At 32.7% G+C, this 11817-nt stretch overlaps 1 protein-coding gene across 4 annotated transcripts; it reads left to right on the top strand.

Moving 5' to 3' along the window:
• The first annotated feature begins 2048 nt into the window (after positions 1-2048).
• Positions 2049-10900, top strand: LOC122527758 (monocarboxylate transporter 1-like). Of its 4 annotated transcripts, none has more exons than XM_043652267.1 (10): positions 2049-2747; positions 4416-5244; positions 6152-6278; positions 6546-6689; positions 7007-7134; positions 7339-7479; positions 8104-8395; positions 9091-9246; positions 9425-9616; positions 9803-10900. In XM_043652267.1, exons 2-10 carry the CDS (start codon positions 5164-5166, stop codon positions 9964-9966), a joined length of 1425 nt encoding a protein of 474 aa, XP_043508202.1. In that variant the 5' UTR covers positions 2049-2747; positions 4416-5163; the 3' UTR covers positions 9967-10900. The 4 variants fall into 4 exon arrangements, with proteins under 4 accessions (XP_043508202.1, XP_043508193.1, XP_043508176.1 ...); XM_043652258.1 differs by having other exon boundaries at positions 2054-2747; positions 4813-5244; positions 8101-8395; XM_043652241.1 differs by having other exon boundaries at positions 2054-2747; positions 8101-8395.
• Positions 10901-11817: the final 917 nt, after the last annotated feature.

The following is an 11817-nucleotide window of genomic DNA, read 5'->3' as shown; positions in this document are numbered from 1 at the left end:
AATTCAATTAAATGTTTTTCGTAATATTGCCTCACGCATTTATTGATTTATGAATTTCAACGAATCGCTTGTTTTCATTTCGCTTGATTAATCTACTCGGGCTCGGGGTGAACGTTATTAAAAATGATTGAAACACCGATTCTGATGGAAGTGTATTTACGATGCAAAAATAAATTTCCTATCAAACCGCAGCTAGTTCATACCGCAGGTAATTTAAACCAGTAGCAAAAAAAATATTCTTAGCGGTCGTGTTAATTAATCCGTGCGACATACGGTTAGTGTCGAAGCTAATAATGAATAACTTATCGCTTTGACACGCAGCTATTCAATAAGCTGCACTCTCAGTCCATATTCAATGGATTTGAATCAGATATTGTTATTTATAAAGTTTGGATATATAAAAATGAATATGATAAAATAATAATCTCGCGATAGTGTAAAAATAATATAACAAGTAATAAATAACAAAGATAATAATAAATGACGGAAAATAGTAATAATAAATAATGATGTTAAATAATGACACGTTAAATAATGTTAAACGTGTAAAATAATGATGTTGAAGAGTAATGATGTTAAATAATAAATAATGATGACTTAATAGCTTGTTAGTGTGCAACTCTTGTTAGAATATATTTCATTTCTTACTTGACTTTACACGCTTGAAAAATAAATTTCACTTAACTCGTGACAATGGAACCGCGAAAAATAACATGGCTTGTCACTGTTAAATATAAAAAATTGTAACAGTGGAGCGATTTTTTAACCAATTACGGATGGGATATTATTCGTTTGTGTTATCAGTCTTATTGTAACATGTACATATGGTCTTCGCGAGATATAATATGATAAGAATAATAAATAATAAAAAGATAATTGAGAAATTCTTGAAATTAGATCAGTGAAAAATATTTCTTTCGTTATTTTTTTTTTTTTATCCTATACAGTAAATAATTCTTACCATCGAATTTTGATATTTCTAATTTGGAAACGTATTCAATATTTACATATTAAATATTCGTTACTTAGCAAAATATATTGGAAATCTATTGGTTCTCATCTTATTTTTCTTAAAATTATATTTCAAATATAAAAATAACAACTCTCTATCTAATAGCGTATTATTTATTGACTTGTTATTTGAAGCAAAAACGTTGAAATTAATATACCGAAGTCGTTTCAGATTGTGTAATCAAGTTATAGTGGCAGTAACAATATGAAGAAATTAGAGTAGCACTGATAATAGTAATAATGTCAACAGTGGAGGTGATAAAGCAGTCTATTTCTGAAATATTTCATTTTGCACCATTAATTAAATATATATGTTCACACATGATTCGACCGTATATATTTTGAAAAATATGGCGATGCAAATATTTTCAACACAAAGTGGTCGTAATCAGAGGCAGCGTAAAAAAAGAAAAAAAAAAAAACAAAAATGACGTTCTTTTCTTTGTTTTACTCTTAGCGCACAGGAGATTTTCAATGGAATTTCTGAATGACTCCACTTGACGTGTCAGTTGGTGAATAACGTATTAAAAATTGTTGATCCATCGATTCACCTTGAAAGATTAAAACAATTAAAAGTACAAACATCTATGGTATGTCGTACTCATCGTACTCAGTTCCTTTAGGGATCTTCCCGATTTATTATTATTAATCTATTTTCTAACTTTAGTCATTCTGTATCGAATAATCCTATCTTTCATGTATTTCATTCAAATAAAATCTCCACAAATTCTTTTCTGCCCCAAAGAGTCGACATAAAAGAGTCAAAGAAAGGCTTGAAAGAAAGGGACATCCCTGAAAAAAGAATAATCACTCGATAGTCCATCCGTTCTTATCACCATTTCCTGCGATATGCGTTGCATTCATTTTTAACTTGAGTTCTTCTTTTAACTCTAAATTACGTCTAATTAACCGCCAAGAGGAATCGTCGTCCAGTCAAACAAGAAACGAAGCAACGTCGACATTGGCAGGAATGTTCGAAGCTTCGTCGATGCACATTCCGGCGATTGACGCTGAAAAAAAAATCGACTTCACCACGCGATGGACACACTGTCGCACTCGAAGTTCGCGCGTGTGCACGAGGCAACGGAACAGTTCGTTCCAAGACCGGACATAATAGAATTTCCCGCGACGGAAAACCAAACGGCCGGCCTGGCGGTAAATCAAGGGTCGACCGATTATGTTCGACAACTAGCGGCGAAACGCGCTGCAGCAAACGAGAGTATAACGAGATATCGGGTAATCTCGTCCGCTTTCTTCGCCTCCTCGTGGCCGAACGATTCTCTGCCCGGTTCGTTCGCGAGCCCTGATAAACGAAAGCGGCGGAAAAATGTCACTTCGATGCGTGACATTCGAACGGTGAACGTGATCCATCGACATGAGGCAGACGTTCTGAAAAAAAAGTCACATTTAACGATCGAAATGAGCAATTGGTAATTTTTTAGAGAGATCCTATAGAATCACGATTTGGTGGGTTTTCGAGATTTGATCTTTCTTTTTGAGAGATGTATGCGAATAAAAGCTCGTGTCTCTTTTACTTTCATTTCTGTGGTGCAAGTTATGTACATACATACAAGATCGTAGGATCAAGTGTTTCTTTTAGTTATATTTTTAATGGTAACGGCGGGACCGGTGACTGTTGTTGCGTTGATAGTGAAATATCGAACAGCTAACTTGTGCACCAAATGGTTTCGAAGCCGAGTACGCTTATCGATTTTGCTGCACGCTCTGAGCAAATTGTAAGTATCACATTCTTTTCTTTTTCTTTTTTTTCTTTTGCTCTTTTGTTTAATTTATTCGTTGAATTAGTTGAACGTGATGTGAAATGATATAGTTTATGTAGTGACGCAAGTTTGAATCTCGAATTTTTATAACGTTGGAAGAATTATTATACGTTGTACGATGAACATAAATTATGTTCTCGATTAAAATTTTAAATAAAATCCTGGTAATTTGAAGCAAGGTATATTTATTAATGTGCATCCATAAATCAACGAATGCACAGCGTGTATTGTACATTGTCGACCTGCATATAAATATTAATAACCGGCATATAAGTATTAACAACCTGCATATAAGTACTGAAAATGACGCAATTAAGTATGATTAATCATTGCTATCCTTTCAAGCTTGCGTTTCTATATTCATCGGAAATTCTTTCAAACTGATGAAACAACCGTTCTGCGCTTGAAATTTTCTCCTGGATGTCCGTTTTATCTTTCGCGATCGATTTCTTGCGGTTACGTGTCATTGGAGGAATATTGTGTCTCTCATAAAATACTTAAAAATTACTAAAAAAAAAAAAAAAAAAAAAAACAGAGAGAAATACTTGAAATTACTTATTTTACCATTTCTGTTACTTCTTTCTCGAATGTCCGCAAATTTGCTGTAAAATAAAACTGTAAAATATAAATGAAGTAGAAATGAAGGCCTTTGTATTTACGTGCTAATAATTAATGTTATCTATTATAATTTTTGGTTTTCACAAGGACATGTGTGCTTCTTTTTTCCATATTTAAAAATTATATTGATATGCACGATCTGTGGTTCACGTATTAAGTATTTGAATACTTACTGTACAAAAATTATACATGTTACGTACGTATGTTGCATAAAACTTTGAAATTTCACCAACAATGTAGAAATAACTATTGTCGTTACATTGGTACGATTTCGAGCCAATCTGAAAATGAAAATCATGAGAAATTCTCCTATAAATTGTAGGTAAATTTAATTTTTCTCACATTTAAATTTCATTTGCAACCTATGGAGATTTATAATGATGGAGATCGTGCACGATGGAAACTTAAGTTAAAAAAATGTAATGATGTATAAAATTACGTGTCTGCAGAAAATGCAAACTCAGTTCAGAAATAAACGTTACTTCCAAAATGTCCGCAACGTTTAATACCGCCGATTGATAAATTCATTTACATGAATTATAATTTTCTCGTAGCAATTCGGCGTGAAGCGAAAAAATTCATTTGCACTTTCATTGGATATTTAGGATAAATACGCGAAGTTTGAAAAAGCAAATGCACATGCTTTATGGATGCTCTCAGTCCATTTAGAACATGTCAAAATTTTGAGAGAAATAAGATTTTCGTAGGCAAATGAATATTTCATTATTTTCATGCAGCACTGCTTCCTTACATTTAATATTAATTTAACTTTTAAATATAAGTAATTATGTAGTAAGTATTTCTATTATTTAAATTATATTCTATAATATTAAAGAATTATAATATTTCTGTCTTTGGGACAAAAACGCACGAAAAAGTCTAATATCATCCACAGAATAAAGAATATTCATTCATTCGTTAAAATAAAGTTTTGAATAGGCGTACGTATGAACGATAGAAAGGAAGAACTATGAATATAACAGTTGTTATTCCTTCTTTTTCCAGTTTTCTGTTCGATCACTATCGAACAGAAGCCAATTACTACGTACATCGTCACGAAATGGACTATGATCATTCGTGCGTTTGCTTAAACGAAGGATTAATTTGTTAAAAACAGTACGAAGTACGTAGCAGAATTAACATCCTATTTATGCTTCGCATTAACATTTTACATTTCCTTCGTTGTTGTATAAACCAGGCAGTCGTGAGAAATCATGTCAGTGTCGCGGATACAATTTGCAATGGTACGTTCGCGAAAAAAAGATTGTCTGATGCCCAAGAGAATGATAGCCACGAGCATGTTCCTTATTCTTCGAAAGGCAACGTTCCAATGAAATACCAATTTGTATCAATGACGAGCACATTTTCCTTTTCTTTTCTCCTCGCGTTCTGTAAATTCCAGAAAAGGATGTAACACGCGTGTCCTTCCACGGGCCGATAGAACAAAGAGGGGCACGCGAGGAACGAATCGGTTCCAGACGTTATGGCAGTGGCTCGTCAGTGCCTAATCGAAGCAAGAAGCGAAAGAAACGATCGAGCTTGGTACACCTGGTAATAGGTGCCCGATCATTAAGCAGTGAATGAAGAGGCGGTGACTAATCTATATCTCGAGATATGGAATAATCAGTGTACGATCGCAACTAGCGTTCATTTTTCCACACCGTATATCGTACCGGGACCGATCAACTTGCTGACAGTTCGTGCATCGGACTCAGCGATCGCTTATGTGGGAGCATAATTGGAACCGAACGAGATGAATCCTGGTGATACGAAGAGGAAAGGGATCGATGGTGGTTGGGCATGGTTCGTTTGTCTCGGCAGTAGTCTAGTAACGGTAATATTTCGATATTGTAACTATCGTTTCCTGTGTTCTCATGGTGGCAGTCGTCAAAGTGTGCGGATACTTGTTATCAATGATTTTTATGTATCTCGTGCGCGTTGTGTGAAACTCTTTGATAAATATAAATCTGGAAATGTATATAAAGATTGCAATGACTGAATAATGATTTTTGAACGTATAATTGTGTCTCGCTAAACATTGCTGCTCGCGTTGATACGACGATTAATGTGTGCTTCGGTGATTGTTGAAGCTTTTAAAATAAATATCTCGCAATTTCTATATACGTATTTTCAGACTTGTTTCAAATGCAGCCATATTTTTCACGTTCTCAAAATACATTGAATTATGTAATATATTTATAACATCACGAAGTACGTATTACGTAATGTAATCATGAAAATTCACTGCATGCATTCGCATAATTTCGGTGGGGCACTGTACATGAACTTTGCTTACATTTTACTTCATCATATCTGAATTTGATTATCTTGCTTATTGTAGAAACGTCCGCATCACATGACTGAATTTTCACTTACGATTTGGATATATCTTCTTTCAAATCTTTTGATTAAGAATGAACAATGTTCAATTATTTGCAATTCAATTATTTGAATGTTCGATTATTTTTATTGTGAATATTACTATAACTATATGTTACATAATATAATGCAATATAATTGCATTAAATTACTTTGAATCACAATTAAATTACAATCAATAAAAGTACACTTGGTGACGTTGATGATGCATAGAAGATTGATAATTACCAAGTGTGATTGATAATTACCATTTACATCTATATTTCCATTGAATCTCCGTGAAAATGCGAAAAATAATATGATGCTTGTAACAGCACAGAGGATACGATGCATAAAAGATTTTACAATTCCGTGTTTTCCAGCTCTCTTTAAGATCTCTGGATCCCTCGTTTGGTCTCCTTTTCCACGATCCCTTTGAGGAACTCGACATTGACTCCACAGGAGCGTCGTTCGTAATGAGCATTCTCGACGCTATCGTTAATTTCTCAGGTATTTTCGCATTTTAGATCTTGCATTTAATGAAATAAAAAGTAAATCCAAGTATAACGTAACTTAATCCAAGTATAACTAACTAATTAACGAGTATTATTTCCTGTATCGTAAAATATAGAAATTGAAACAAAATTTCTGTGTAATAAAACAATACTTCATCGTTAATTTTAAATATTTTCAATATGCGTGTAAGGCGCAATTATTTTCTCATTAGTTGCTGTTGCATTTCTTGTTATAATTCTCTTTCGTTTTATCATAATTTAGGTCTTTTAGTAGGGCCGTTGTTGAAAAAGTATTCTTATCGACAAGTGGCTTTTTTCGGATCTCTTTTGAGCTGTACCGGACTGATATTGACGTCGAGAGCTAATAGCATGCTCCACATTGTTTGCACTTACAGCGTTTTAGGAGGTGAGGAAACAAGATAAGCCTTTGCCTTTTAACACGTTAATTCCAAGATTTTACATGTAAATTGTACGTATTTTTACGCCACGATGTTACATCAGATATCAAACAAATCTTCTTAAATAAACCTTTAATCATACGTAGTTCCCTCAGAATGTACGTTTTAAATTGCTGAGATTCACAACAGATTCTACTATTCCCTCTATAAATTTTACTTACAATGTTTGACGTATAGATCAAAAGACGATTAAAAAAAAAAAAGCTTAAATAAATCAAGACATTTTCTATGCATCGGTTCATTCATTTTCATACACTTGCGACAGGTTTGGGAACTGGACTAGCCATCGCCTCGTCGTTCGTGGCGTTGAACACATTTTTCGACAAGAAAAGAGGGCAAGCCGTCGGCTTTTCTATGGCAGGAACAACTCTGGCCATGATGATAGTACCTCAAGTACGAAACACAGTTTTAGTTTTGATTTAGATTCGAGATACGATAGTGTCCCTTGGGGGAAAAAAGAAACACGCGACTCGTTCTGTAATCTTCCTAAACACGTAATGCGATAAGTTCATTCTTGTTTCTATCTGTTAAGAATGACTTTGGTAGGCGAATGTAAAACAATTGCGTCGATGAATGATTTGTTTCTTCGTTTATCAGTTGATACATCTTCTTCTGAGTTCATATGGATTTCGTGGAACGATGTTGATCGTTGGAGGATGGGCGTTGCATTCCGTGGTTGGCGCTTGTTTGTTACGTCCACTTAACACTGAAATTAAAAGTACGAAAGCTGACGCAAAGGTAAATTGAAGTTCTACTTAATTCTATTTAATTAATACAGCAATATATTATATTACTACGAAAATATGGATAATATTAAGTTATTTCGATACATTGAGTTTTAGATGTATTGAAGCAGAAAAATTTTTCATTGCAAAGTTATTGAAACAGGGAAGTTTTTCATTACAAAGTATGAAAATGTTGTAACTCCTTCTTTCAAAATATCATAAAGTTTTGGAAGAGATTTATCGAACAGAAATTTATCAATTTTATCTGGCAATTTTACAGTAACGTTATCGATCATTCTGTTTATTAATAATATATATATGATATTGATGTAAGATAAATATTGAAGGAAAAGTTGGAATAATTATTAACGTGTAATGTTCTTCTTTTTAAACAGTATAATTTCATTCTCGTTTTAGAAAGTAGATCGCATTAACAATTAATCGTTCGGACATTCCGACATAATGAACGAATGTGAAACGAGAAATTTTCTATTTCAGTGGAAATTTTAGTGTTTCGATCAATTAGATTTAGTTTCCGACAACGTCTAGTCTTATCGTTTCTAAACAATATTCTCATCCGATAAACATCGATGACGTAAATATAAAATTGACGAACGACTATATCGTTTTGTAGCAGCGTGTGAATAACACATTCGGAAATGACACGTTACTAGAACTAAAAAGCAACGGAATGGTAAAAAGAGCGGGATGTGACACAAGCGACTCCGAGAACAATATGGTAGAGTATGATAAAACGGAGGAGGTAAAAAAAAAGTCGAGAAATGAATATTTTAAGAAGATAAAGGAAACTTTTGATTTAGACTTGCTTAAAGACGGCGTCTATCTAAACATCGTTATTGGCTTGAGTTTACATTACGTCGCTGAATCAAACTTCAAGCTAATGACACCGTTCTTCCTCACTAGTATAGGTAAGTAGCTCTTTAGAAACGAACGTAAAATTGGTACCGTAGCTGAGGATGTTGTTAAAGTTAATTAAAATTTAATTCCGATGCAAATACGTATTAATTCCCCTTCAAAGAGAAAAATATCGAAGGAATTAATAGAGACGTTAGATCGGAACGTTGCAATTAATGAATTACGAAATACAAAAAAGTTTTATTCCTTATCTAACATCCTGGCTGCGGCATACGGTGGAACGAAACTTCGAGAAAAGTGCGACGAATGTTGTCCAAAAATTGTAAAAGTTCATGGTGGAAATTAATATTGGGAAGAAACGAAAATGGAAATTTTTATTGACGGATTAAACTGTCCAAAAAAACTGTTTACATCTTCATTGACATGATCATGTCTAATTATTTGTTCAACCAGAAGCTGATCCACCTTCTGATTTATTTAATTTCGTCCTTCACGTCTGATTGCGATTATTGTTTTTACCTCGTATTATGTATTTTAGTAATATCCATTAATATTTATAAAAGAAAAGGGTTAAAATATTTCAGTGATATATTTTATGGAAAGTAAAATTTTATTGAAAAGTAAATTAGGCGATGTTGAAATCAATTTTTCGTTGTTTGGTCGCGATTTCTTCGTATTTCGTTCCACTGTGCGCCATTTTTTAGGTTATATTTCGGTAGACTTTTCGAAGGAACTTGATGGTCGACAGGAATGAGCAAAGCGGAAGTTGCCTCTTGTTTGTCGATAACTGCGTTCACCGACATCCTTGCACGCCTTCTACTCCCAACTATATTCGACAGATTCGGATTCAGAAAGAGAATCGTCTTTTGGGTATTTTGCATTTTCGTTGGAGTTGGACGTTCCAGTGAGTATTTTACTAGAACTTATATCTGTTGAATTGTTGGTTTATGTAGAAATTACTAAATCTACAAATTAAAAAGTTTTCCATTTTCATCCATTGCGAATTTTTTTTTTTCTTTTTTTAATGTATTTTCTTATCCTCAGCTTCATTCTTACTAATTCTTGTTGGTCGTATTTTTCAGCAATGGCAGCGCAATCTAGAGGAACATTTTTGATAATAACATTCGTGGTAATAGGATTTCTACGTGGCGCCACTTTGGTCAATTTGAATCTTACCGTTTCTGAATACTGCCCCTTGAACAAGCTGCCCAGTGCCTTTGGAATGTTCATGGTATTTAAAGGTTTATTCGTTGTAATCTTGAGTCCTGCAATTGGTAAGTTTTAACGAAATTATGTGCTCGTACACTTCGGTTTTAGGCATTTGAAATTTTAAAAATTATCGTTTGTTTTAAGACACGTATTATAGATAGAATTTTCGGAGAATCAGATTATACATGTCTCATTATTATTAGATATGATGGCAATTTTTTTACGTTAATCGATTTTCGTTTCTTCTTTAGGATACATCAGAGACGTCAGCGACAGTTATGCACTTTGTATACACGTCATGACACTAATGACAAGCGTCACTTTCATTACGTGGAGTATCGAGTTTATGTACAAAAAATTGAAAAACAGACGAGCTGTTTTAGCTAAACAAGCGCGAAACGCGGTGATAGAATAATCATCATCGAGATTTCATAAGAAAAAATTAGGCTGGAGTTTTAAGCAAAATTTTATTTGTTAGATAACAAATATTTATCATGCCTCGACCAGCCAATGAACACAAATTTCGATTTCATCGAAATATTCTATTATTTTTATTCTATATGTGAATATTGTATTATTCCATCACGTATTATTTTCTATAAAAATTTATACTAATTGTGAAAGATATTTCACAACACTGTTTGCACTACCTAGCAACAATCGCAGAGATGAAAATTGATAATTCTATATTTGATAATTCTGCCTAATAATATTTCAGTAATGTAGAAATACTTACAAGCGTATTTTGCACATATGTAACTATTTTTTAAATATGTATAATATCTCGAAAGTTAAGTTATGTTTGTGTATCCAACTTTATGATATTTCAACTTTTAATATTATTAACCATAACTTTTTAAATACCTCATCTATGTAGTATGGTCTAATGTCTAATTTATTAAAAATATGAAACTTTATTTTTGATCGAAATAATTAGTGAGTGTCAATGTTAGTTCACAAAATTAATATTACTTAAGAAATTAAAGGAATACTTTCGTATACGAAGTTAATTTTTATCTCAAACTAAATATATTGAAATGAAATGAATGTAATTAATAATATTCATTTAAATACTACGATATTAATTATTTCATATTATGGTTCGCACAATGACATGTACCTGACATTTGAAGTAGAAATTCCGATGAAAATTTAAAGTGAAAGGGCTGAGAAAAATTGTCCTAGTCACCTGTAATCTTATGTACAAAAATTACGTACTAGTCGGGTTATTATATCCGTACAATATTTCCCTAGCTCTTTAGACAAAAACTAATATATTTGAATTTAAACTGTTATTGTAATTAAATATTGAAATTATATGTTAATAAAGAGGATAATTTTCAAACAAACTCACATTCCACTTAAACATAATTAAAATTCTATTTACGCCTTGATCTATATAAAAAAAAAAAAAAAATAGAGAATACATTGCATCGCAAAATGTGCCTTTTCAAATCATGCAACTTTCATGTAAAAGAAGCTTTTTCATACAACGTGTACCTCGAAAGTTATTATTCGAGGTGATCCAAGTCACGCGGATCGTCCATTACTGTAACTACTAATTTTGATATTTAAATTTACCGCCAAGCACTCGTAAGCACTGTTATTGTAATTAAAATTATACGTATTGAAATTGTATGTTAAATAAAGAGGATAATTTTCAAACAAACTCACATTCCATTTAAACATAATTAAAATTCCATTTACGCCTTGATCTATATAAAAAAAAAAATAGAGAATACATTGCATCGCATAATGTGCCTTTTCAAATCATGCAACTTTCGTGTAAAAGAAGCTTTTTCATACAACGCGTACCTCGAAAGTTATTATTCGAGGTGATCCAAGTCACGCGGATCGTCCATTACTGTAACTACTAATTTTGATATTTAAATTTACCGCCAAGCACTCGTAAGCACTGTTATTGTAATTAAAATTATACGTATTGAAATTGTATGTTAATAAAGAGGATAATTTTCAAACAAACTCACATTCCATTTAAACATAATTAAAATTCCATTTACGCCTTGATCTATATAAAAAAAAAGAGAGAATACATTGCATCGCATAATGTGCTTTTTCAAATCATGCAACTTTCGTGTAAAAGAAGCTTTTTCATACAACGTGTACCTCGAAAGTTATTATTCGAGGTGATCCAAGTCACGCGGATCGTCCATTACTCTAGCTACTAGTTTTGATATTTAAATTTACTGCCAAGCACTCGTAAACTTTTGAAATCATCGCGAATGATCATTTTACGTTTATAAGT

Source organism: Frieseomelitta varia, unplaced genomic scaffold (assembly GCF_011392965.1).
Source record: "Frieseomelitta varia isolate USP_RPSP 00005682 unplaced genomic scaffold, Fvar_1.2 scaffold_1027, whole genome shotgun sequence".
Taxonomy (NCBI): domain Eukaryota; kingdom Metazoa; phylum Arthropoda; class Insecta; order Hymenoptera; family Apidae; genus Frieseomelitta; species Frieseomelitta varia.
This window is presented reverse-complemented; position numbering and strand designations above follow the sequence as displayed.

Coding starts and splice junctions, on each gene's coding strand:
- LOC122527758 (XM_043652258.1), top strand. CDS start 5,164: ATGAATCCTGGTGATACGAAGAGGAAAGGGATCGATGGTGGTTGGGCA. Junction 6,279..6,545: donor CGCTATCGTTAATTTCTCAG/GTATTTTCGCAT, acceptor ATCATAATTTAG/GTCTTTTAGTAGGGCCGTTG. Junction 9,617..9,802: donor AATCTTGAGTCCTGCAATTG/GTAAGTTTTAAC, acceptor TTTCTTCTTTAG/GATACATCAGAGACGTCAGC.